This window comes from Phalacrocorax carbo, chromosome 5, assembly GCF_963921805.1.
Source record: "Phalacrocorax carbo chromosome 5, bPhaCar2.1, whole genome shotgun sequence".
In the NCBI taxonomy this organism is placed as follows: Eukaryota; Metazoa; Chordata; class Aves; order Suliformes; family Phalacrocoracidae; genus Phalacrocorax; species Phalacrocorax carbo.
Genome location: NC_087517.1, coordinates 29,633,546 through 29,660,982, shown reverse-complemented (window position 1 = coordinate 29,660,982; position 27,437 = coordinate 29,633,546). Strand labels below are relative to the sequence as shown.

At 47.6% G+C, this 27,437-nt stretch overlaps 1 protein-coding gene across 3 annotated transcripts in view; it reads right to left on the bottom strand.

The window, feature by feature from the left end:
• Positions 1-20,597: 20,597 nt before the first annotated feature.
• PARD3B (par-3 family cell polarity regulator beta) overlaps positions 20,598-27,437 on the bottom strand; it is a 436,340-nt gene continuing 429,500 nt past the window's right edge. For all 3 annotated transcript variants that reach the window (XM_064451805.1, XM_064451804.1, XM_064451806.1), the window contains exon 23: positions 20,598-25,384. In XM_064451805.1, coding sequence (XP_064307875.1) covers positions 25,030-25,384 — 355 coding nt within the window. In that variant the 3' untranslated portion in view covers positions 20,598-25,029. The remainder of the gene's footprint in view (positions 25,385-27,437) is intronic.

Below are 27,437 nucleotides of genomic sequence, written 5' to 3'. Positions count from 1 at the left end.
TGGCATGTGGCAGAAGTGAGATACATCATTGTGTGGGTGAGAGGGAAAGTACAAATGTTTCGCTGGTATTCGCTTAGGGTGATGAGACTAATTATTTTGTACTCTGCTGTCTATCAGTTACGGGTAGCATCACCAGCTCACGTCAATGAAATCACGATGCCAACCTGTTTGAGCACATTCACACAACACGAACGCACCAAGTTCCTCCGAGGCCAGTGGAAGTTCATTGACAGCAACAGATTTGGCCTGACAGATAGATCTGGAGTTTCAGACACTACACTGAGGGCTGTAGCATCCCTCTTCCTTCTCTGTGTTTTGATACCTGATTTTGCTTCTTCTGCAGCTCAAATGTGCCCCAACACCTGCTGAAGTCAGGGCAAAGCCAGTGGCGACTGAGTCTACTGCCTTATTTATTGTATTCGGATGTGGAATTATGCAACTATTATTTACTACTTGCTTATAGTTAGACTACTACCAAGCTAGCAAAGTGTGATTTTTTGAGTGTATAAATAGCCCTCGCAAACCATAACACAGATATTAGAGCGTAATATAAACCCACAGCATGAATCATTCCTCTCTTGAGATGTTCGTGGAGAAGGAAGAAGTTACCAAGCCCTAGTCAGAGACGGCCCCATCTGACACACCATACAGCACAGGGGCAATTTTCCTCCCATTGCATTCAGTCAGAGTTTCCCCTGGTTAAGGTCAATAGAAAAGTGCAAACACGACCTTGAACTGATATCAGCTCTGATCTGCTACTGAGCGAAGAGAAGATAACCCTAGGAAAGAAAATAGTGATGGGAAATGAAGTTACCTGCTGCTCCACAGAGGCTTCTCTCAGCTGCTTTTCAATAGCTCTCCACAAATCCAGCCCTGTGTTTAGTGTCAGATCTGAAGTCTCCTCTCCACAACACGCTGCTGTCAGGAAAGGAAAGGCACAGCTAAAATACCAGGCAGCGCTACTGCAGTTCCTACCTCTGCAGGTGTTCAGGACAGGATGATAACCAAGCTGGTGACACCTGCTAGTCCAGCTCAGGTACAAAAGAGTGAAAAAATACTTCTTCTGGGAGCATATAAGACTCAGATCCTCTCTCAGATTTGAAGGAACTGAGCACGAGGCAAAGCTGTAAACTTGGACTTACCTCTGCCTGTTTTCAGGGACAGCTGCTGCTGCTGGGAGCATTGCGCCTTGCTCCACGCAAGGCTGGACCTCCTCAGATAGCCATGCCAGGGAAGTCCCGCTTCTGCCTAAGGGCTCAGGGCTCTGCTTTCTGTTCAGTCCTCCTGTGGGTATTTAAAACCCATGAGTAAGCACTCGCCAAACCCTCGGGAACTGCAGCATTTTTCCATATGTGTATGTCAGAAACATCCACAAAACCTCACTGAAAATGAGACAATATGTAATTTAACAGTACTGTAATATTTAATGTACCATCTGCATTAAATTTGGTTGAAGGAATTTTGCAGCCCAAGCGTTAGTCAGGGCTGTGATGTAGTGAAATTTCCCCACCTCTCTCCTCTCCTCCAGCAGAAAGCCTTTGCCTCCTCAAACTCTGCCTAGCTCTCTGCTGCAGACCTGAGGGCCCGTGTACCTCGAGTTTTCCCTGGCACTCTTCAGCTCTGCTCTTCTCTTCCCTCTAATTGTAGCTCCTTTACAGCATTGGTCATACAGCCTCGTTTATTTTCAGTCATAGCTTCCTCTTTCTAAAGGAGTCCTCACCCCATGAACTGACTATCAGGAGGTGTCTGTAAAGCCGGAAAGCCCCCAGCTTTTCCTTAGATCCTTTCTCAATCCTGATTTAAGAAAAAATGAAATTAAAACCAAGGTGACATATAACCTTCTCTGGGCTCCAGAGTAGCTGGACAAACAGGGTCTCTCCCCCAGTTTTTTTGTCAAAACACACTAATTCCAATGCAGAACTTGATAGCCTTCCAGAGAAAACAACACGGCAGGACTGAAACAGGGTAGGAATGAGAGTGGAGAAAAATGATACTCAGCCTAGATAAAACTGTAAGTTTCATCAGTCAGCAGGAGAACAGGGACTCAAACATTTTTGGCAGGATACCTGAGGAGCGGGAGTGCAGGGCACGGGCGCAGGCGGCATGGGGTATCTCCTCAACTCCTTGCGGAAGCACGGACTTCTCGCTGCAGTTTTCCTCCTCCAGACAGTGCTTTGAGATCCTCAGCTAAAAAGCTCTAAGTGCCTCATATAAAATGTTTTTATTAGTCTATCAGGTGCGTGATTACGAGATCTTGTTTTATAGCCACAAATAGCCAATAATTACCTTAGCATCCCATTAGCCCTAGTCTTCAGCCGACTATTTGCTCAGGAATTTGTCCATATTCAAAAGGCAGGGCAATACCCCAACCTGGAGGAGGCAGTTTGGCACATTGCATTCAAGTCCATAAACTTCCAACGTAGTGGTAGCTTAATTAGCAAGGTGCCCTGTTAATTTTTCATGGGGAGTGCCACAGCTGCTAACCTGTGGTTGAAAACAGCGGCTGCTGGGTAAACCCAGAGGCTCCTGCTTCATCCCTGTGGGTGCTGTGGCAGGTCAGTGCTCGCCCACCCTGGTATTGCCCACCCACCCCACTCCTGCCCACCCTGTTACTGCTCGCCTCCTCCTAACATGTGTTGCCCCCCCCCTATTTTTCTGGCTGCCAGCCTGACTGCAGGGTGGCAGGGAGCTGCTTTCTTCCCCACCTCTCCTGCTCATAGATATTTCCTACAGGCGGAGCGTTGCTGGTATGCAGAGGCTACTCCAGTGTTCACGCTGCCTGGCTGCAGCGTGGCGGCCACCGTGGGCCCTGGGCCAGTACACCCTGCCATGGTGCTGGGAGCTGGCAGAGGCTGTGGGGAAAGCCAGGGAGCAACACGACCATAGAGGAATCGAGGGGAGTGCTGTGGCAGCCTGGAAAGGAGAAATGAAGGGAGGAAAAAAACAGAGGAAAAAGGAGAAAAGAGTGGAGAAGGGAGGTGGTGAAAGAAACAAAGAGACAGAACAAGGGGACAGGGGAAAATGAATAAATGGCAGAAAACAGGGAAGAGAACAGAGGAAGCAAACTAATGGAGTTAAAATCCATCATCGGATTAGCAGAGAGAGGGACAGCGATTCCTCGTGGCTCGGCTCGGGAGGTGCTCAGCCACAGGAGGGGCACAGGCGTGCTGCTGGGGGCCTGCTCCGAGCAGCAGCCTGGAGGGGGGGGGGTGGGCAGTGACGGCTGGGGGGAGGAAAGCCTCTGCATTTTTAGAGTTAATAAAAAAAAGCTTTCAGACTTCAGCAGGCTGACTAAATTAGGCTGAATATAAAGGTGCTGTATTATTTCTCAATACGGCAGCGGTATGAAAGGAGGCAATGGGTTTCTTTTGAAGCAGCTGCTGTGTAATCCAGGGCTTTCAGGTGTACTTCAACCAAACGCTCTCCTAGTTTCAGCAGGTTAACTTCATTAAAGGCTCCATCTACCGCTTTGATGTTCACTGAAATCCCCCTGGGTGGGTACATTAGGCAGAAATAACCCCCATGAGATGATTGCATGCTGTTGTTTGGCATAGTGAATGAACCTAGAAGGGGAAATAGAGGATGTAAGGTGGTCACACAGTGACCCAGGCTGGAGAGGACAAATCCTGAACCACAGTAACACATCAACTGGCCTGGCCCTTTGCTAATGGCAGCAGAAGGCACTGCAGCAAAACCCCAAGCCTGCAGGGAGCCATCCCTCCTGACCCCATCTCCTTGAATGACTTGCTTAGTTCCTACTTCACTTTGGTATCGTCCTTCTCCATGCAGCCACTGGTGCTGGCCCTCAGCTTGTGAGGAAAGTGCCAATCCCCCACAGCTTCTCCCCACCTGCAAAGAGGAGACCATGGAGCTGTAAAGGCCATCTGTCCCTCCAACAGACCCTGGTAATTCTGTTGGCTTTGCTGCTGAGGGCTTTGAATTGGGCTCGAGTTTCTGTGGGGTATAGTTAAGACTCTTGAAAAATTGAACAACCTCTTGTTAGTGCGAGGTGACCCAGCTCTGCACATTCATCTGCTAAAAGCACTCAAAATGGCCCACTGACCGTGGGCTCTGCAGGTCTCTACCCACAGGGCAGCATCCGGTCACCTTCACGCTGGAGAAGCTCCAGTTGGACCACACTCCAGGTAGGGTCAACAGCAAATTTTCCACAGACTGAATTAGAGGGGCACATTTGTGCCCCTACCCAGTCAGAAACCAAGGGCCTCATTTAAAGCCTGCTGAAGCTGGTGGGAGTTCATCCAACAACTTCACTGATGTCTGGATGTGACCCAAGTGGCTGAGCCCTGCAAAGCCGGCATGACGTCTTTAACTGTACGTGCTGCCATTGACTTCCGCCGGGCTGGCTTCCACAGTGTGTGTGTCATGCTCTGTAGTAAGTACTTACAGGGCTGTGTGCTTGGTGTTATAAAGGGTGACACCAGCAATCTTATTAAAACACCTCCTTAAAAATACACAAATTGTTAAAACAAGTCATTTACACCCCCCTTCCCTGAAACTTGTCAAACAAATCCTTAGGCCAGAAGCAATTTCTTTTTCCTCATTAAAAAAATGCCATTACCATGCTTTGGCTTTTGGCTTGATAGATCCTGGCAAGAAAATGTGTGTGTATATTTTAAAGGGCTTTCTCCTTTGCTTATCACGCTTTAGCTTTTGACCTCTCCTCTCCCCCTGTGCCCAGGCGCATTCCGGGGTTGGCTCCTGTGGCGGGACGTCGCACAGCCCTCCCAGCAACTGGGGTTAGACACTCCCTCCAGCAGATAGCACATTCTTCTGGAGCACTGTCATGGGGGAAGACTTGAGCTATGAAAGGTTTTCTTTCCCTTTTAATCTTTTATTTTCTTTGATGTTCATTTTAAAATAAATTATTGTGCCTTATTTGTATTACGGTACCTGGCTCTGCAAGGACTGGGACCCCTCTGCTGTCCAAACACAGAGTCAGAGACAGTTCTTGCCTCAAACAGTTTACAGTCTGAAGAGACAAAGCAGACAAAAACCAAGAGCCAGATACAACATGGATGACAAGCCTGTGGATTACTTTTGCATTTAGTTAAGTTGTAAACTGTTGAGGGAGAGATTGCCATTTGACTACGCCTGTGCAATATCAGAGGTACGAACTTTCTTCTGATGCTGCTGGATATCCAGTTGTCTGGAGACGGGTTTTCAACACGGAGCACTTAGGTGAGGATGTCCCAGAAAGTCAGTGATTCCTAAGGGAGCCCCTACTTTTCACCTGACGTCACCAAGCATGTGTCAGTGACCCCAAAAAAGCAATCTCATAACAGAAAAAGCCATGTATATTCTGCTAGTAAAAGACAGATGAGGAAGGAAAGGGAACAGATCTAGAGGATCCCAGCTGATAGCTGGAAGCAAGGCTGAGCTGTGTTTTAATCATAGCCAGACATGCCTGTGTTTTGGGAACATTTCAAAGCATGTTTAGCACAAACTTATGTCCATGCTTACCTTCCTAAAAATTTCATAGTGATACTATGATCTTGCTGGAGACTGCTCTGCTGGATGTATCAAGCTGAAGATTGTCTTTGTAATCCTCCCTTTGACATATGGACACACCTCAAGTTAGACCTGCTTCCTAGACAAGAAATCCATAATCTCAGAGGAGCTCTACCCTGCTTCCTTTCCCTTTCTGTGAATGTTCTGAGTGACAGTCATCACCCTTTCCCTCTGGGGATGAGGCTGTTTCCTTATCATTGCAGAGTAGCTTTTTTTCCCAAGAGGTATCTTTGCTCTCTCCCCAGGATCCTTCATGCAGACCCCATTGAATTTTCAGTGTGACTTCTCATGGGAATCAATGGTTCTAAGGCTGCTTCACAGTCAGTAGGATGGCAGTGAGGCCCTTGCCTCAAATAACTACACTGGATGGTCCTGCAGGGAACTGGGACCTGCAGAACAACAGTCAAGAAGCTGTCCATTTTTGGACCGCTCCTACGGCCGGCCAGTGTTTTCACTTTTGTGCTCAGCTGCCTCCACAGGACATTAGGAGCATGTGGCACTCCTCAAATTCAGGCTGTGCTTCTTGGAAGTTCAAACCTGGGGCTTAGCACTGAGAATTTACTGAAGTAAAGAGGTGCACTAGAATGACAACTATGAGGCACTCTGAAATGAGGGGTGGTTTTGTGGCCATGCAACCATAGATTAGGATAATCGGTATGGTCTTTTGGTCTTCCTGAGTCAGGCAGGTGATTCAGAACCCAACCCAGTCTAAGCCTGTGGGCAGTACTGGACCTTTACCATACTGTGTTTCTTTTCCATGTTAGCAAAATGTGATGGCTAGTACTTTTTGTCTCCTAACCCTTGTCTGAGTCCTCTGCTTGAGTTTGAACTCCTGAATGGTCTCTCCCCGTGTGCAGCACAGTGGATCCCATGGCTACTGTAATACAAACAATCCTCAGTTGCAAGGTTTTCTTTTTCTTCCTCAGTGTGCTACATTTATCAGCATCAGCCACGAGCCCAGCACAGTCAGGCTTTCCCTTGCTCTCAGCACCTCAGAGCATTTGGGTTTGCGAATATTGCTATTAATAATACATTGTGCGAAGTTGGTACAGAGCTCAAAGTTTTCCATGTGTGTGCTGGAGTTTGATTGTAACTGTGGGTATCATTATCATCAAAGAGACTGAGGAATGGCAGCTTTTAGTTAAACAAATGGAAAGCTGTATTTAGTCTCTTTTGCCACATTGTGATAGGAAAGAATAAAGGCTTTTAAATATATTTTACAGCTGCTGTTTCTTAGGTTTTTCTGCCTTACAATAGTCTCCGTGGTTCTGACTGGGAAGTTGTTGCAAAAGCTTTTTGTTTTTAAGCCTCCTATTGAAATAATACATATTAATTGCCTCATTCCTGAGTTTTTTGTTGTGGTGGAAATTTCGGATGGGGGGTGGAGGGAGAGGCTGTAAAGCATCAACAGCTGAGAGGGGGTGCCCTGGGTGAGTAATGAAGGAGGGAGCTTAGATGACACTCTGCTAGCAGAGTGCAAAGTAGAAGAAATGTCTCCCTGGAAAGTGAGAAGACAATTGGCAGAGGAACCCAGGGTTCTTTGGGGGGAGCAGGGCAGTGGCAAAGCTGGGAAGGGGGAGCCAAAACTGCTCAGCAAGGAGGCCAGGTGGGAGCAGGCACACCGCTAGAAAGGAGCAGAATGAGAGCGTACTCTTTGAAGAAGAAAAAAAAGAGCTGGATTTGTCATACTGTGGCCACCAGAAATGAATATCAGTGAAGCAATTAGCCCCATGAACAATGGGACAAATGAACACTGCTTTCCTAGAGGTGCTTAGCATGTGGCTGGATCCACAGGTGTATAATAAAGGTTGAGTTCAGGTTTTTCCTGTCGTGATGGCACTAACACGGTCTCTCTGTCCTATCTCCCCAGATGTTTTCACAAACCTTGCAGGAGATTTGTATTTCTCATGAAATTGCCCAATGGTCCAAAAGTTACTGTGGCAGCAGCAGAGAAACACGAGGCCATATACCATATATAAGCCTCTTCTTTTCCTTACAGACTTAAGGTAAAAGTATATGTGTATATCCTAATACTTGCAATCCAGTGCTATCCCAAAGGGCTACAGGTAGTTCAGGAAAGCCATAGTGATTGCAGTTACCTCGATTTTACAGGACACAACACAGAGTTACTAGACCCATGTCAGGCAGAGCAGAGGGCTCTGTGCCCCTCACTACCACTCACCTCTCTCCTCTGTGCTCTGAGAAACATTTTGGCCTTTCACCTGCCGGTGCTGAAAAATCTGGAGGCAGTGACTTTGACTTTCTCATCGAAGTACTCTAACACATTTGGACCAAAGGTGCCCAGGGAAGGCAACATGAGCTCCTTCCTTCTCTCAGCTCAGTCCCACAGCACAGCCACAGGTCCCATGTGTGCCAGGTCCTGGGTGGCCATCACCCAGAAGAGACTGGTTACAGTGCTGACGCCAAACAGAAGGTGAGCAGCAAAGAAGCTCCATCTGTCAAATACATGAAAGGTGAATTGACGGGAGCTCAAGCCAAGTACTGAAATGTAGCTGCAAATTCGAAAGCTTTGTTCCAAAGAAACAAAGACTCACTTTAAAATAAGTCCAAAAAATCCCATCCTGCTTCCATTGAAGTCAATGGCAAAATTCCCACTGGTTTAACCAGGAACAGGATCAGGCCACTTCCAGACAGATTTACAGCCAACACATGCTGTAATGCTCACATACTGCATGTGCTTACTTCTATTTCCAGCCATGTTAAAAAATTATAGCAAATGCCTACAGATTTGTGCGTATGAGTTATCGTGCTGCTAATGAGAGGAAGAATTACTCGAACATGGTTTAGATGGTCATCTGTTGCCAGCTCAGATGAAATTGCTGGGTCATTCACTGGCTTTGTATCGCTGTTCATCCCATTAGCATTTCCATTAGAATTATTGCAAAATGTAACTCAATTTCTCCTTTTTTTTTTTTTTTTTTTGGCAGATGTGGGGAGGGACACAGGCTGTGTTTGCAATTAGAGCTGCTAAGGAATTGGAACTGAAGCCCTAGGCACACTCTTGTGCCACACTGCAGCCAGTAATGGCTCCTCTGACAGGACCACTTCTGCTTAACCAGGGGGAGTAGGAGAGGTTCTAGGTAATGAAATAAACCACAATGAGTTCTTACAGCTGAAGGCCTCTACATAATGCATGCATGCTCATGCACTAGAAAGCTTTGCCTAATTCATTCCCACATGCTCCTTGCTTTGGGCAGCTGAGTCCGTCCCTCTTAAGTGTTAAGAAGTTTGCAGTCTAAACCCCACACAGATCTTGTTTTCCAGCGGGGTCCCCAGAAGCTTCTGTTTGCTAGTCCCTTTGGTAACTAGGCCCCATGTTCTTTGCAACTATCATAACAAAAAACCAGAAGAAAATAATCTCATGGCTGAAGCCTCCCTCCCCTCACTCCTCCCACTTGGAAAAAAACCCATCTATTGTTTTCCTGTAATTGACCAAGCATAAACATTCAGCTCTACAGTTTTATGACTAATCACTCTACTTCTAAGACACGTGTTTGCAGCTATGCAAGGCACCAGCTGCTGTCATTCCAATGGATATTAATTTATATTGTCTCCCGCTCCCGTCCTCCCTGCGCCGGCACACAAAGGGAGTGGGGTGGCGGTGGGAGCTTTAGATGAAGACATCTGCTTGAAAGGCAGACAGTAGCCGTGCTGCTGAGATTGCACCTGGACTTTCACTGGAAAATCAGACACACCAGTTGCTCCCTGGCACTCCAGGCTTCGGTACACACACAGGGTTTTGAATACCATTATTTAGTTATTTACCTCACTCCAAGGGAAACGAAATGTTGGGACACAGGGAGGGAGGCAGATTTCAGGAGTAAAACTGAGCCGACTGAAATAAAATATCACAGACGTGCAGTGCAGTGCAGGGAGGGGTGCAGAGGAGGAAGACGAAAGCTGGCGCCTCTAATTTTGCCCCCTAAAAAGGTTCTTTCATGATGGCTGGCTGTGCTCCTTTCCTCTCCAGAGAGGCTGGCAGCTGCCCGGGCTTGCGTGCAGGCTGAACCCAGCCACCTGCGGCCTTGGGAGGAGGAGGGGGTGGAGGAGAAGAGGACTCGTTGGTTGTCCCTCTGTGAAAGCCCACAGAGAAAGAGTGAGCATGACCCCGGCAGCTTGAGCCTCTGACTCCCACTGCAGCATACAAAGCTTGTCTCTGCCGTCTCTGCCCCCGGCCAGCACCCAATAACTGAGCTTAAAAGCAAAGCACACAAATTCACGAGCATTCCCTATCTGTGGTCTGACAGCCACAGCCCTGCATGCAGTGGGCACACAGGACGCTCACAAACCACAACGGAGTCTGCCACAGACCTCCTCTGGGACCACCACAAGACATTTCTCCTTCAGCCGGCACCCCCAGGGGAAAGTCCTGTGCACAGGGACCTACAGGGACTAACGTGCTCTGGTAGAACAGCCTGTTCTGCTAAAGCATTCAGATACCATCTCCCAGATAAAACAAAGCTGAGAGCTTGACTACAGGGGATATGAAAGATTTCTTTCTCCTAAGAGCAGGGCTGTTTCCCAGTCCCTTCGGGTTTGCTAATCAAATACCAATGTGACTGGGGTCACATTACATTATGGCTGTCAGCTCTAAGCGCATACTGTATTTTTCATGTCCTGTCCTGGTCTGCTGTGTTATGTTGCTGTTTCACCCCCAGGGGCAGCACTAGAAGATTTTTCTTTATCACTCACTTCGTGTTTTTGTTTGGAAGCCCTGATCGAGGCTTGGACCCTGTCCTGTCGCATCCCATGCAAACGACTAGTGAAAAGTTTACTAAGCAAAGACGTTGGTTAATCCATTGCTTTGTGGGATTTAATTATACTAGTAAAGAGCTGAGGGATGGTAATGTGCAGTTCAGATGTGAGGTGCTGTTTGCCCATGTTTCCTGCAGCAATTTTTCAAAATAAAGAACTAGGCTCAAAGTGGGGACATATTTCTCTCTTTTTAAGACATAGATAGACATGAAAGTTTGGGATTCTTTTCTAGAATGTCTGAGCTAGGAGGGTTCCTGACACAAATCTAAAAATCCTTTCTTGTTATTACATTACACGCCTGAATTCCCACTGCTGTATACCACATGAAGTCACTGACCCTCTGTGAGTGGGTATAAAATACTGCTTCTGGTGGAGAATTCATATCTAGGCATGCTTTGTTGTTTTTTAGTTGGTTTTTTTGTTTTTTTTTTTTCCCAAGGTAAATGAGAATGTGGGTACAGGTTGAGTAGGGCATCTTTCTTCCTTGTTTTTTTCATTAGCTTAAGCTGAACCTATTGATTCTTTTGGTAATCCCTTCAGAGCCTGTAGTTATAGGAAGGTGACACAAACATCTCTTTTTGCTCTGCAAAATTTTCCCTGCTCCCTGAGCTTATGGTTTCTTCACTCCTCTACTCTCCCCACAGGCCTCCAGAGAGTTCTGCCTCCCCAGGGATGCGCGGGGCACCAGCCATGTGAAACATCAGTGCTCCCTCTACACATACACCCTTGAATAAGTCAAGATATTTTGGGACAGAACTGTTATTTTTAGCATCCCTGTCCCTCTGCCACAGCCACTGTGAGGAAGAAGCTAAGGAGCACTGACCACTGTGCCATTAGAGAGTTTTGACTGACTAGTCCCACTAAAACATATGACTCCTCAAAGATGATGTTGGGAAGTAATGCATTTTAACAGACGCTTGCCACCCCCTTCTTTTCTATAAACAGAGATGACATCTCAAAGGGGCAGGCTGCAGATGGTATTGTTTGTCTCTTAGCGACACGTATATCCCAGGTTGAAGTTTCATGGGGAATTGTACCCAGGCCACTGGTAAGTCAATATCTCTGAAGTATGTCCATTTAAAGGGCTGCTTTCTAGCTGCCCTCTTAGACAGAGACCTAAGGTCTCGAGGCAGATCAGGGAATAGTTATTTCTTACGGTCTCATGTTCCCCAAAACTCTTCCACTGGATTTCCCAGTCCATTACCCACACTTTCTGTCAAGGCCGTTCAGATTCCTAGGAGCTCTAAGCCAGATGATATTGGAATGATTTACTGAGGGTGTGAGATGACAAGCAGACTGTGGCAAACGTTTCCTTGTGGCCTTGGCCACTCAGATAGCTTGGAAGGAGCTTGGGTAGTGAGAGAGACTATGAAGCATGCACAGCAGAAACTTCCACTGCCCCAGCCTATTCCACACTGTGTCCACATGGAAATCCTCACAGAGCACACGTGCACTGAAAGGAGAGGTAGATTTTTTTTTGGCGGGGGGTATTAGAAAAAACTCTTAGATGTAACCTGGGATCAAAATCACAGGGATTGCCCACACATTCATCTGTATACTACACCTATGCTATACAACTCTGCATAGAGACCTGTATTTGAAATAACAGCTGCTTGCCTTTTTTCTTCCTTTTTCCTTACCCTGCTCTTCAGAATGCCAGTGATTTCTGTGTGCAGCCAGTGCTCCCCTCTATGCAAGAGACAAGAAGGGTTCTCTCTTGCAAGGGTTAACTGTGTTGTGTTTGTAAAGATCTTGGAGAGCTCTAGTCTTTGAGTGCCAAGTTGTCTCCTGCTTGCTCTTCCTTCCAAGTATTACGATTCTGTGGGCCAAATACAAGTTACTTTTACACGTACTGTAGCTCAGTCCAAGGGAAAGTAAGGGTGCAGCTCAGATCTCCAAACTCTTTCTATACGCACACAGTGCTTTTTGTGCCCTGGGGCTCTCTACAGGAGGGACTCACATAGGTCAAGCTATTGGGTTGTCAAGGCTTTGGGGCCGCCTGTCTTGGGAAGGCACAGAACAGCTGTAAGACAGCTATGCTAAACACTTTATCAGCTTCCATCCAGGACCATCAGTTATCACAGGATCACCACTTGCTGGCAACACTGAGGAGAACCATCCCTTGAAATGCAGCCAAGACCCCAGGGCCTCTCATCACAGAGGTAAAGAGGGACAGCTCGATCCTCCAGGGAACAGGAAAAACCCCAAGTGCCCATGACTATGACCAGACCATGCAAGTGCCCAGGAGGGGTGGAACTGGAAAATGATCGCCTCTGCTCTGCCATCCCTCCTGTCTCCCTGCTGCTGCCAGCACTTCAGCATCTCTCTACTTGTGCCATGGCAAGAGATGTGACAAGGGGATACAAGGAGCCCATTTCCCCAGCTTGTCACAGGAGATGCAGATGAATAAGTGGCAGGAGCAGAGGGACACACTGTGATGTCCGGCACTGCAGGGCTCAGAGCAGAAGGGCCCTGCTGGAGGCAGCAGAGCCTGGTGGGGCAGGACCTGCCCAGGGAGGCCCCCATCTTGCTCCCTAGGTGAAGGGCTATTGAAAAGAGAGGAGGGCTGGGAGAGGGCCAGGCGCAATGCTGTGGCAGGAACCTCCTTCTCCTAGTTGTTTTTCAGCCATGTTAGCAGTCTGTGTGCTTGACCCCAGCTGATCAAAGCCTCAATAGGACATTGCCCTCGTCCTCCTGCCCTGTCACAGCCAGCAGGGTCATAGGTTATTCCTCTTTTGTGTGTGAGGCCCTCCTCCTGGGGACCTCATCTTCCCTCTAATCAAATAATCAGATGCGTTTATTGTTGTGGAAATCATGCCCTCCCCTGAAACGCCTGACCAGCAGCAGCTTCCTGGCTTTGTCTGCAGCCCAACCGCCTGGATCCCACCTCTCCCCTGGTGTGGCCGGGGAGGGGGGCTGCACGGGGGGGTGGGTGGGGGGGCAGTTAGACACTCGGGGGGCCAGTCCCACGTGTGTTGTGCCTGCACGGAGGGGACCCCAGCTGACAGGAGTGAAAATGCACCCATGCCAGGGTTTGTCTCTCCATGACCAACCTTTGCAAGGGGAGAAAACCGGCCACATCTCAAGAGGTTTCCATTTGGAGAAGATGCTGTGTCACTGGGACACACAAGTGAGGGAGAGGATGGCCACAACCATGGTGCTTTCTCTGCCTCCACAGAAGGTGGCTGAGGAGCCTAGAGGCCCTCCTTGTCCAGCCATGGTGGCCGTGGGGCATGACATACCAGCCTGCCTCACCTGGGTTTCCCCTGCGGCTGAGGGAAGCTGGCCAGGAGCTCGCTCTGCTTGCTTGTGGCCATCTCACCTGCTGCGGTGGAGCTGCCAGCAAGGCAGGCATGCCCCGTGCCCATGGGGCTGCAGCTCTGCCTGGGACCCTCACCTGACCAGCCGCCTCTGCCGCTCTGGCCCCCTTGCTGCCAGCGGGCCCCGTGGGTGCCGAACCCTGTGGTGCCTCCTCACCCGCCTGCAGCCCTGGCTCGGGGACACACCACTGCAGGGACCTGCTGCTAAACCGTCTCATTTCACGGGCTTTCCAGCTCAGCCAGCAATGTGCTTCGCTTGTCTACTGACCCCCTTGCCCCCCGGACACACATTATATAATGCATTTTTTTTTCCTCTGATCCCATATCCTGTTAGGAAAAGAAATGTCCTGACTGCATAGCACCAGCCTGAATTTTTTGGGTGGGTTTTTCTTTTTTTTTGTCCGGTTCTTTTCCTGTGTTTACACTCCCACAGTGCAGCATTTATTAATCTGAGGATAAGGACAATTTAAAACATCGTAGTTTGAGAAGGCTCTCAGCAGGGGTAAAAGTAAACTGAGCCCACGCCCTGCTTAATCATCAGTCGGTGCTGGCCCGGAGTGCTGCACAGCCCCCGGCAGCCCTGCCACACTCCCCTGCGCGCAAACCATCTCGGATGTGGCAGGGCACTGCACGTTTGGTTGCCTGCAGCTGAATCACCGTATGTAGAGCCTGCCTGCCTTGCATCGGGACCCACGCAACGTGCCTGTCTCTGCTCGGCGTTTGTTGGGCCTATTTTATGTTTTAACACCGACTGGCATTCTGGCTTGTGAGCCAAGGCTCTGACTACAGGAGGTGTGGGGAGAAGGGCAAGATAGAGGTGAAAGGAGCAGAGTGAACTGATTGGAAGTGGGTTTTTAAAAATAAATAAAGGATTTCTTAAAAATAAAAAGGCTTAGCAAATTAAAGCAGACAAGCAGGTTACTTAGCAGCTAGAGGATAAACCTGAACATCCTGGGTACATGAAGCATCAAAGCACTCCCTAAAGCAGAGGGCCCTGAGAGCTGCCCTGTGGGCTCAGAACCCAGACCCTGCTCCAGTGAGGTTTGCAAAGCGTGTTTTTGTTCCTGCTGCTGGGAGCATGGGGACAATGATGGGTCCCCAGGGAAGCGCTGCACCCAGGCTCTCCCAGGATGGGGCAGCTGATGGGTGTATTGTTGGCTCTCTACACCTAAAGCACAAATCCAGCTGGACTCAACCTCACTGAAGCCAGTGAGAGAACAAGTCCCTCTTGTTCAGCATAAACATCCAAGAGGAGACATGTAACCAAACAGCCAAAACAAAAGCCACAGTCCTTGAAACTCTGCCCCAAACCAAGGGCTCCCACTGTTCTCCCTGAGTCTGTAGGGCCAGGGAGGACTCAAAGCTCAGCTAGCAGACAGGCTCCTTTCTTGCCTCTGGGGCCCAGGGAGCACCAGCCAAATGTTACTGCTGCTGGCCAAACCCGTGACTGATACAAACCATGTTGCAGGGTGACTTGAATCATTTGCTGGCATCCCTGAGCCAGCCCCTGCCAGGGGAACAAAAAAGTCCTACAGGAAAACCACCATGATAGAGCCCTCCTGTGACAGTGACCACCGCGGCCATGCTTTGGGACCTGCTGCTCTGGTCGCCACCTCGCTGTCCCCTGTACCCCTCATGCAGGAATCTTCGGGCAGCAGCCATCCTGAGCTGAGGAAGCCCAAGCAGGCGTGAACCTCAGCGTGCCCTGCACAGCTGGGCCCATGACTACACTGTCTCACCCAATGCCCCGTGTCCCCAGGCCATTGAGGTGACATGTGTGTTACCCTGGGTCTGCAAGGGGGAGAGGGGGTCCCAGGGCTCCCTGGTGCCTCCATGCATAAGTCATCCCAGGAAAGGGAAAAGCCACAACCTAAGTGAAGCTTCACGATTCCCCCTCTTTCCCTAATGCTAAACGCAGAAGAAAATCCACAGGCAAGAGAGCCTCAGGAATTCAAACTCGGTGAATGCTGCCTCTGCTCTCAGGAAACTTGGCCAGAAGTAAACGTGCAGAGGAATGTAACCATTGCAGAAGATGGTGCTTGGCTTTTCAAATACAACCCCTAAATACATTCTGCTTTGGCTGTGATTTAGCGTTCTTGCTTTTCTTTTCCTTTTCTGTTTTCTAGCAACGGCAGTCTATCCACTCTCCAGCCCATCTTCACCCCCCAGCCTTGTTCCCATCACCGCTCTATCCACTCTGTTGTGCCATCAAAGCAATTTGGGGGACTGAGTTGGGAAACGATCCATGTTAAAAACAGCCGAGCAAAGAAAAAAAATCAAGTCAGTTGTTTTTTTTTTTCAATAGCAGCTCAGTTACCTTTGTCCTCTCACAGCAATGAAAATCCATACAATTTGGGAAGGAGAAAGGACATGGGGGATGGGGTGGGACCAAGTGCTAGGAGGCAGGGATGGTGCAGGAGGGGGAGACTGGCAGCATGACTGTGTTAAACACATGTTGGACTGAGGCCTCACTGTCATCTTGAAATACATAAAATAAAATGACTGGCCTGGAGGGCTTAGTTCCAATAGAGGGGAGAGAGGAAGAGGGAAGGAGGGAAGCAAGGAGAGACTTTCTCCATGGTAAAGGGGATGTGTGCATGTATGTGCCTCTATGAACAGATCCAGAAACACCCTTCTTGTACCTAACACTCCTGTAACTGAATTAGTTGTGACTGATCTGGCCAAATCTGAATGTGTAGCTGGCAACTGGACATTCTAAGAGTGCCTTTGTTTTCCTCTGCTTGCTGAAATAACCAGCAGGCTGTCAGGCTGCTTAACATATTCTTAGAGCAGCCTCACAATTGCTTTAACTTATGCTCTGGTTTCAGTCTTCCTAGACGTGCCGCCTGCCCTTCCCATCCTGGCCAGGCCAATGAGCGCACTGCCTCTGCGCCACGGCGCTGGTGCCTGTCTGGGAGTGCTCACCCACTGCAGCAACCCTGGCAAACCCCTTCCACAGCTGGGGCAGGGACCTCCCTGCAAACTCAGCCCGCCTCTGCAAATTGCCACTTACGGACGTGCAGGAGTTGGAGCGATGCGTAGCATGTGGAAAAGCTGCTCTATCTGAAAACTTCCTCCTCACTTTGCTGTGTGTGGCTTAGTCCTGGTTGTTTTGTACATCCATCCACTCACGAACTAGGAGGTCACTGTTTTTACCACTTCTCTCATGTGCATCCATCACTGTAAATACTGACTCCCTTTGGAGAAAGGGAATGGCTAGAAATAAGTTGGAAAAGTAAACTAGCTTTTAAATCAAAAGCAGCAATACCTAAGTATATATGCATGTATATATGTGCACATATATACCTAGGAAGAAGGGAAAAGGGAAGGAAGGAGGAAGGGAGGGCTGGCTTTTTTACCTTTATTTACTTATAAACTAGTTTCTTCATATTTGGTCTATTTTTTGTTCTCTCTTAATTCCAAGAAAAATTATGGCAGATGAAGCCTCTTAATATTGTAGTTTGCTGATTTGAAAATCTAGGCTGCAATTTTTTATCTTTTTTTTTTTTTGTACTCTGGATTGAAGGATGTGATGCATGAAAACTCCAATTTAACAGAGCCTAAAGATTAAATCTCATTGCGTAGGTAAGGTTTTGGCAGAGAAGCAGACACTGCTTCCTAACCAGTACCGAGAATTCGGAGGAGAATAGGGTAGATTTTAATGCAAGTTTACTTTTCTTGTAATGAATTTTAATGACAGCTTTCACGACTGCTTCTGTGATTCATAAGAGAAAATTAAAAACCTACACCTTGAAACTTACACGACAATGCTGCTAACATCTTGCAGCTTCTGGCATTATCTTGGAGAACCTTTCAGTCCTGTTTCTATGCCACATTGTTTTCCTCACAAAATGTATTTTAAATATAAAACATTGAATGTTCATTGCTTCTTTATATCATTTTTATTCATTACCTGCTGGAGGCAAAGGGCACGGTTTTATATAGAATCCTTGCTGAATGTCTTATTTTGCAATTTTACTCTACTGTACATATTTCCCAATAAATTATTTTCTTTCAGATGCAGATATTCTTCTGGAAAAGCGAAGCAGGGCTGTTTTCTCTGCACTGAGTTTTTTTTTGCTGTGAGCACAGCCAGCTCGTCTGGCTTGGGTTAGTTTGTCAGGCATATTTTAGGAACGGTTTGAGAATTAATTCTGCTTTAAAGACTATAATCACCTTTTTGGCCTCTGAAACTGGTTCAGGATTTTTGCGCCAGGCCAGCAATAAAACAGCTTTTGTGCATGTCAAAGGCTTGTTCTAGACAAGCAAAAAGATGGTGGAGATAAATCTGTGTCTTTCTTACAATCTATACCAACAAAGCAACTGATTCAAAAGTGCCTGCGACTTGTCCTTGTCTGTAATGACGGCGCAGCCCCAGCCTGCACTGCACGGGAACGCCGGCCCTGGGGGCCACATGCTTTGACTCCATATTGCTTTCAGGTGCCGGTGAAACTCTTGGTGTTGGTTACCTACGCTCACAGATGGCTCAAGACTTCTCAGCAGTGAAGGCAAAAGCAGTGTTTGAAGGTCAACATGGCTTCGGGGATGTCAGAGATCGGGGGGAACCGGGGATGAAAGAGGCAGTTAGGGAAGGGAACTTTGTGGTGTCAGTGGTACCCAGGGAGGTGAAGGGAGGTGTGTGGGGAGCAGGCCGTGAGACCTGGGTGGTAAGATGTGATCTAGGGCAGGAGGCAGTGATGGGCAAGGAGTTTCTCTCTTTTTCCCCATGCTGGTTGATGGGATTCCTCAAAACTCCTACTTGCCCTTATGCTTCCTCCCTCAAGCACGGGTAGCTTTGTGCTACAAACAGGTCCTGACTCTGGGCTCAGTGAAGGGGCGTCACAAGCCTGGGATGCAAAATGGAAATTGGGGAACAGCTGTCAGTGTACCAGACAGTGCCTCCTTCCTTGTAGGTACGTGAACTTCACACATCAGGGACAATCCCCTCTTCTCTCTGCTACTTATTTCCTGCTCAGGTCTGATATCCCCCTATCCTCCCCTTCCCAACCTATTCTAATTTCTCATCCCTTTTGCTTTGCTCCAGTTGCCTGTCCCTGTCACTTCCCACTCTCCCCCCACACCTCTACTTCCCAATTCCCAGACCAATCCTGTCTCTCTGGCTGTCTGTATCAGGCACTCCCTTCCAGACCGTGGGCAAAAACAGCAGCAGAGCTGCCCTCCCTGGAGCAGATCCCATGCTTGGGAAGTGGGATCCCTTCTCAGTCTCATTTGTTTCTGCACTTTCCCAAGCCATGCCTCAGCACCTCTGCACCTCCTCTGCAGGGACAAGCGCACCAAGTGCAGGGAGCCTGTGCAGCCTCCAGAGCCTTTGAGCCAGAAGCCTCTGGGGCTTATTAAAAGCCCCGAACACCTTCTGGGAGGCTGCTGGAGCAGCGCTGCTCCACTCCACTCTTGATAATGGCATTTTGCTCTCTAAAAGCCTCCCTAGCAGTGCAGCTGCCACGGTCCTCAGCCCTGAAAGGCTGCCATGCTCTGCCCCTGGGTAGTGCTCAGCTGCTGCCACATTGCAGCAGGTCACTGCCTTTCTGCTGGGGTGAGTAACCCAGCTCTGAGACTCTCCCTTGGGAAAGGCACTACGTCCCGTGCTGCTTACAGCAGGATGCAGGTCTCACGAGGGTGTAGTCTGGTTCACTAAAATTAACAGTCAAATGGCTCCACATACTTCTTTATGCAGTCACAGCAGTGACTGCAAAATAGATCTTAACTTGAGCCCAGGTCCCAGGGAAGTGAGTGCTGCTGTGGGGAAACCAAGGGAGACCACTGCCAAGGCAGAACGGGCGCCTTCTCAAACTGTGGTCACTGACTTTCCAGCTGTTAATACACTCCTAGTTTGTCTTTTGTCACTCTTTGTACAACTTCAGCAGAAGGAGAAACTGAGGTATCAGTTTTTTATTTGCGTAGTTTCTAGCTATGAGTGAAAGTTATGACCCAGTAACTTCAAAAATTGGCATCTATGTGAATTATAATTTAATACATGCTAAAATTGACTCAGAGTTGCCCATGAACTGTCTTGGCCATAAATACCAAGATCTGCATTCAAAATGTCTTGGAGTGCAGTACACATTTATTTTTACTGAACCATTACTGCAATTTCTCCTGTATCTTGTGTTGTAAACCCTCTGCACTTTTGTCCTTCAGTTTTGTTCTTTTATTCTTTCCTTTTTCTTTGTAGTAAAACAAAATTTTCATCTCAGAAAGGCTACATCCTTCCTTCTCTCTGTTCTAGTGACTTTTCACTTAAATATCTGCTATTTTGAAAATTACTTCATCTAACATAACACTCTTGCCTGAATCTCAGTGTGCTCTGCAACCCATAGCTCTGATCCTACAGATTTATGTTTGCGCATAATCTGGAGTAAGAAAAGTAGTGTCATCAGCTTCAGTGAAACAACCCACGTACCTCAAGTTAAGTACCTGTGTAAAACTTTCAAGGAGTCCTAAATCTGTGGCAAGATAGCGCTGCAGCCATCTCAGTGAAATACAGTCTCAGCTGGTTGGACCTGGTACCTGCTACATGGCCACAGAACACCTTGGTTGTTATTGACAGCAAGAGAAGAGCTTGACGTTGAGATGAAACTGCCCGGGGAACTTTTGCAACGAATATGCAGTTGCCTAAGCTGAAGTTCACCAAGGTGGCAAGGGACTTCTCTCTTGCTTCTTCTTTCAATCAGGGCTAGGAAATCAGGACTCTGGCTCTACAACTGAAGACAATGCAGATTTGAGAGGGAATCAAGTTAAGTCCTGTGATGTTTTTTTCCCCACAAGGCAGCGCATGGCTGCTGTGGGTTTTTTTTTGTTTGTTCGTTTTTTGTTTTACTTTAAAAGTCACCTTACCAATTCTGATCCGGCCTGATCACACATGAGCATCTAATATCAAATCACATCCAGGGGTGAGGATGACTTTGTAGCTACAAAGAAGAGAAAGACTCTACATACATACATAAACATACATAGTCTTAAAGCCTTTATTTTAATGCAAAATAAAACAGGTAAAATTTATATAGCCATATGTAACAAAAGATCAAAATCTTTGATATGGTACTAGAAAAAAACTCTCAAATTGTGTGTTGAATTTCTCCCCCAAAACAATCACGCATGATTTTTAAATCAGTTTCACTTAAGCACACAGGTATTGTCAGGATAACAAACACCTCTCTCTCCCCCACAATAACAGAATAGTGTCTTATAAAGCCTTCTCTTCTATGCACAGATAGTGAATAGCACTTCCGATTTTGCAAGTAAAGCTTAGAGACTCTGCAGAACAACTGTGATGGAGAGCACAGGTGTAGGGCCTTTCAGAAGTGCAAAGCAGTCCCTGCTCAGAGCAGAGTGTCAGGATGCGGCCCTGGCAGAGCAATCGGTAGGATTCACTCACAGCACTAACTCTCTGATAAACAAATCTGTGATGGCTGGGAGGAGGAGGTAGCACAATTCATCTGTAAAAAAATTAGGCAGCATGTGAAGCTATTTCTAGATCAGGAAGCTGGAGTGAATTGGAATTCAGGGCTGCATGCACTTTTTCAACGCAGGAGCCTTTTTTTTTTCCTTTAATGCTTAGTTCCTCCCTTTTTTTTTTACCCCACAAAGGGCAATTGATATTTTTTTATGCATTCAAGGGGTGCCTAGAGACTTCTGCATCATAGTATATCACAGTGGTAATGTCTGCTCGCAGGCCAAGATCATGGCTCACTAGTGGGTGGTCACTCAGAAAATCCACAGGCTCTTTTTCTATCTCTTAATCTTTCAACTGCTGGGCCCGGCTGGCCCCACGCCAGAGCCAGAAATGCAGGCTGCACACCACCAGCTCAGGAAATCAAAGCTTCCAGCTTCACGTGAGAGCAGGCCTCTCTCCCCCTTGTCTTGACTCCTGTTCACACGCACACTTACGGCACGCTGCTCCTGTGGCAAACCCAAACTCTCTCTTCACACCCGCCACGTCGGTAACTTTACTGCTGGACTGGCACATTTTGGATGAGGGAGTGCGAGGCAATTACGTGTCAAGAGCATTTCAGACTCACGATTTTCCCAAACATATGGACATATGGGGAAAAGAACAACTTGTTACTTAACGGCTCTTTTGGATTTTGCAAGTGTGTATTTTCAACCGTCAGTTGTAGCACCTCGTGAATTCTGCACGGTACATATTTTTCCACAATATGGTGCTGAAATCATACATTTTACACTGCAGAGAAGCTGACTATATATACTGTAGTTACACATTATACTTTTGAAAATACTGTACCTCTACCAGATATTAAACCAGCAAATGGCAACTTACTCCCAGAACAATGGCACCAGAAATGGATGAGATGCTCTGTAATACTTTTTGGTCTGTTCTCCCAGCTAGGTCAAACTGCTCTTCCTCCTTAGCTCCTCACCTGTAGGATGCATCCATGTATTATACTTGTAGAACTTTTTTTCTTTTAATAGGAAGCTCTGTACTGATCTGACAGCAGAAGCATCATAACCTGCTGGGCAAGATTAACAGCTCAGAAGGTGTTCGTTTGATCTGTCTGCCTCAACTGAGTGGAGCCGAAGCAGTCAAGGGGAGCTCTTAAGCAGAGATTCAGGTTATGGGGAGACAATTGCGCAGGTCCTTCAAAGGCTATAAATAATGCAGGAGCTGTTTCCATCCAGATTTCATTTGGCCCTGGCTCTTGAAATACTGTAAATAAGTTCTGTTCACTGTGCTGTGATACCATTTGAAGGGTTAGTCCAGAGTGATTTATAAAGGCAGTAGCTTATATTCAGAGCTGTTCTTAATTGTGGCCTGGCTTGATAAAGCCACTGTCGCAAACATATTAGTTTCTTTACAGCTGGATCAAATGTATCAGGGTTATATTTCAAGGAGGGAAAGGAAAGTATTTTAATTTGTTTTCGCTTCACTTTCAGCGGGCCTTCATAACACCAGCGGCTACCCTGTGGCTGCCAAGTCCTGGCTGAGTATACTACAGCATCTAAAACTCTCTGAGAGAAGTACAAGGCTGTGTACCACACGTACACGACAGACAGTGTTTCCTTGGGGAATGCGCCTTATTTATGGAGGGTACCGAGAGACATCCAGCTTTACATCCAGCCCTCCCTTGAGAGATTTTTCCCTCCTACATTACTAGGGAAGAGGGCAGAAAGAAATGGAACAGGAACTGAACACACTTGCTTCATAATCAGTTGTGTTCCTCTCCCTCTCTCCCTCCCACCAATGCTTCATCCTGACTGGATTTAGAGCTGTGCCTGCCCCTGCCCCAGGGAGTCCAGCCCTGCGTCTGAATCATAGACATGTTTCCCCACCACCCCAAAGCTGCCTCCTCTCCCCTGCTTCCCAGCCTGCTTGGTGGGTAGAGTTTGGCATGAACGTAAATGCTAGAGCCTGCCAGCCAGCCGGGCAGCTGCAAGCGCTCCCTGTGCCTCAGGGTTATGCCAGTCTCTCACCAGCATTAGCAGCACAGAAGAAACGATGGCTGGGATTAAACGCTGCTCCTCATCAGGGCCATTCCTACTGGCAGTGGCCCCTGGAAAGCAGCAGCACACAGACCTACCCTGCCCTGTGCCTTATGGACCTCTTACTCTAAGGAGCCCTTTTCCCAGGGATATCTAGTAAAGGGACATGCTCCTAGCAGGACAAACCTTCCTGGTGATATTTAATACCTGGGAAGTGACCTATGTGATTTAATCTGTTGCATACCAAAGGTGTCAAAAAGACATCAAAGAAATCCCTGTGCTTAATCCTTGGCGAGGTCACAGTCTCCCCCTGATGAGGAGAGGAGCCCAAACGGTTTAATAACACTTCCAATAGGCAGAAGTTGAGGAATTAAGGACACTTGGAAACTTCACAAGATATTATTTTAGGTGGCAAGACTGTATGGTTTCCCTATGACAAAATCCTTGAGACAAATCTCTGAGCACCCACAGCCCTGTTGGGCCAGGTAGCACAGGTCCCTGTGGCTGGGGACATGCATTTCTGACCTCCTTCCAGGCTGGCTGGCTGCAGAGCAAGCTCAGGCTGTGTGGGGCAAAGAGCCAGACACATACCCCACCACCCTGTCCCCACACAGCTCTGCTGTGCTGCTGGCCCACTCTCCCCACCCACACCTCCTCTTTTCCTATGCACTGCTGCAAATAACTTGCTACAGCTATTCTCTCCTCTTCCTCCTGGGCCCCAGGGTCTTGAAGCCCTCCCTGTTGCTTTCCTTGTCTTTTCCCTCACCCCTTTCTGTGAAAAGCCCCTTTACACACTGGACTTATGGCCCCTGACTGCAGGAACTCAAGTTGTTTGGCACTTGGCACTGGCCTGGCGCTGCCCAAAGCTGAGCTTCACTAGGGGGACTGAGGGTGGGTCCCGCAGGTGGCAGCAGGCTCCTGAGGGCAGGGCACGTTGCTGGCAGGCACTTCACTGTAACCCTGGCCAGAGCAGGCCGGGAAGGGGCTGCTCTGCTGGAGCCAAGGCAGCACCTGATAGAGTAACCTAATATGAGTTATGGAGACCATGCTCGCGGTCACCTCCTCCGTCACTTCATATAGGCCAGCTCCACTGAAACACCAAAAGTGACACTTATTGAGAGCAGCTGAGGATCTGATCTCCAGGGTTTACATTTAAAGAGTGCACACGGAATAACTAAGAAACGCTCACAAGCACACACACGCACATCTACAGACGCACACTTCTCAGGTGGCTGGCTGCCTTGTCCTCTACAAGCCTGCCCTGGCATGGCGGATAAAGCTTTTTACCTTATTCCAAACGCAGCAGGTGTAATAAGAGGAGAATCTTGCTACAGAAACTGCAAAAAATGAAGGCTACAAGATAAATGCTGCCACCACCAAACAGAAAGAGGAAGACAGAGGCCAGATTGCAAATCTGGAACTGCAGCATCCTTAAAGCACAGAGCTGCTGGTCTGAACGTGCCTGGAATGTGGCAGCTACCCCCACGGCAGTCCCTTGTCAACTGATGATCACACGCTGCATTACACAAGATCCCCAGCTCTGCACGAAGTCCATACTCAAAGGCTCTACAACAGCACTCTGAAGTAAACTCTGGTGACACCACTGCCCTTATACAGACAGCTACGTACTATGTAGGTGTAACCGGATTCGGTAAATAGCCCTGAGGTGTATTAAGTGTTGCGCTTAATTTCCAGCAGCCACTTTCTATTTTTAAAAGGAATTAAAAAATACTCAACTGTCTGGTACCTCACATACCCAAAACACATCGTACCTCATGTGACTTCAGTTCGCCTGTTAGAAAGCCCCTACACTGAGCCCAGCTCAGTAAGAACAACTCCAGGTCTCATGTGCCATTCTTACAGGCAGTTACGCTTGGGAACAACTCTACAAGGATGATTTCCAATGGGATTCTTCCAGGGCTGTGCTGGCAAGTCTAGTGCGTGGCTATACAGCTGCAGTCATGGGGTTCTTCTGCCTGGGATCCTGTTGCCTGTACTGGTACTGGTCTGGACTGGTCCCACGGTGTCGGACAATTTCATTATAAGATGGTGCTCGGTGGGACTGAGGAGGGGAAGGTGGCACATCCTGCCGGAGGGGTCCTTTATGCTGGTTTGTGACAGGCTGGGCTGGGTAGTATTGGGGGTACCTCAATTCTGCCGCTCTCGTGTCCGGTGCACGGATGTAGTTCCCCTTAGATGGGTGGACAACAGGCTGTCCTCCTTGGTAGTAGGGAAGATCTCTTTCTTTGTATATTACTCGTGGCCCTGTTAAATACTCCAGTGGCTCTGCAGGTCCACGCCTGAGGAGGAAAAATATAATAAACCACATAAAAAGGCAGTCTACTAGCCCAGCAACACTTTATTGTACTCACAGTCTATGTTTACTTTGGGAAAGGAAATGCCACCTCAAGCATGACAGGTCCAGATGAATCAAAAGAACTTCTGAAGGATAACAAGCCTCCCACCTGCATGCTACAAAAGTCTGTAACACCCAGGACGCTGGAGGAAGGGTCCAGCACACATCACAGCCCTTTTACAATGGGGGAGCACTGGAGCCCTTCAGCTCCCAATGTCAGCCTCCTGTGATCCATTTGCCATAATGGAAACAAAGCTCCTTTAAACAATGCATGTTTGACTGAATCTTATCTAGCCTGAGGATAAACAGATGAGTTGGGTCTGCAAGTCTGCAAATCCCATAAGCTTTACATGCACAAATATTCACGCTTTCTAAGCCATTTCCCACTATTTTTTCTCCTAACATGTCAGACTGTAAAACTTTCCAAACACCATAGCTGGAAAAACTGGAACTCCTGGAAGAAACACTAGGGATGTCAGGCTATAATACCTGTGTTTAACAGGCGAGCTGCCAATGGGGTTTCAAAAAAAATCCTGTGATCTAGAAAGCCTGATATTACAACAGCCCTGTAACTTGTCTGCATCAGTATGGATCTGACAAGCTCTAGTTCACGTGAAAAGCAACATGTGAACATGTCATCCCTGAGGATGTGCCATGAAGCCCTCTCTGTAGCTTCCTGCATCTTAATTCCATGATTTGCACTAATGAAGCATTGATATTTTTACTAGTACAGCTTAACTTGTGATACTTTTGAAATGGCAAAAATAATTGTTCTCAGAGACATGTCACCAGAGCATCACCAAAAGTTCAACTCAATTAGGAGTTTTTGCCAGTCTGGTTGCAAATGTCTTTGCACTTGGGCAAAACCTCCCATTGACTGCAGAGGAAGCTTCTCTCTGAGCGAGACCTGAAGGTTTTGACCGAAAACAGGGGCTGAAAGTATAAATCAGTTACACCTGCTCTGTGGCTTTGGGACTGAACTCATCAATTGTTTAAATATTCTTTGCATAGCTTTATTTAAAACGTCATCATTCTAGTACAGCAGATCAGGTGTTCATAATTTGTCAATGCCTCTCTTTTGTTCACACAGATTTTACAAGCATGCTCCCCCTTTCTTAATCTGGGCTCCCAGACTCCACTGGAACTTGTTTTGCATGAAGTAAAACAAAACATGTGGTTTTCTGCTGCACTCGTTTAAGCCCATGGGGTAAATCATGGACACAGGCAATGAACAAACATTATCTGCCTTGAAATGAACCTACAATTCTCCCCCTGGAATAACTTAGTGCAAATGTTTCCTGTTTAAAATGGAAAGAGCAAAAGGAAGAATTCCAGGCCTTGGACTTTTAGGACCCTAGGCTCCCCAGAGACTTTTTGCTTTAAAAACAGAACATTATAAAAGGCAGGCACTCCTGGCTTCCCACCCCCTCCCACCCCCCCCACACCGGTGAGACAGTCCAGACAAAGTGCTGAAGGGCCTGAAGCCACCCTGCCACCCTCTGAGATACTAAAAGGACTCTTAACTGTATGTATTGAGACAACTGCTGTCTCTGCTCACACACCTACACCTTGCAACAAAACCTAATTTCCACAGCAGGCCAAAGAGTTGCTCCATGTATTTCTATATGAAGACTTACTCACTAGTCAGTCCTATCACACTCAGCTTTTAATTCCTCTTTGTGCAAAAACGCACTTCCAATCATAAAAGGCTTCTGCAGTGGTAGGAACTGCTTTGTGTCAAGCAGCAAACCAACAGGAAAAAATGTCAAACCTACACCCACCACCTTTTAATGTAAGGATAATGCTCAGAATCCTGTGTATTAGATTTTATAAGATGTTATCGGCAGCTATAACCAACCAAATTCTTGCGGATCACACTAAGTAGGGACTGAGCTTGGAACCTGATCCAGAATTCACTGAAGAGCCAGGCAGCTTTTGGACAGAGCTCGAACTGCAAAATTTAATTACTCTAAAATAATAAATTCAGGATTAGTTGG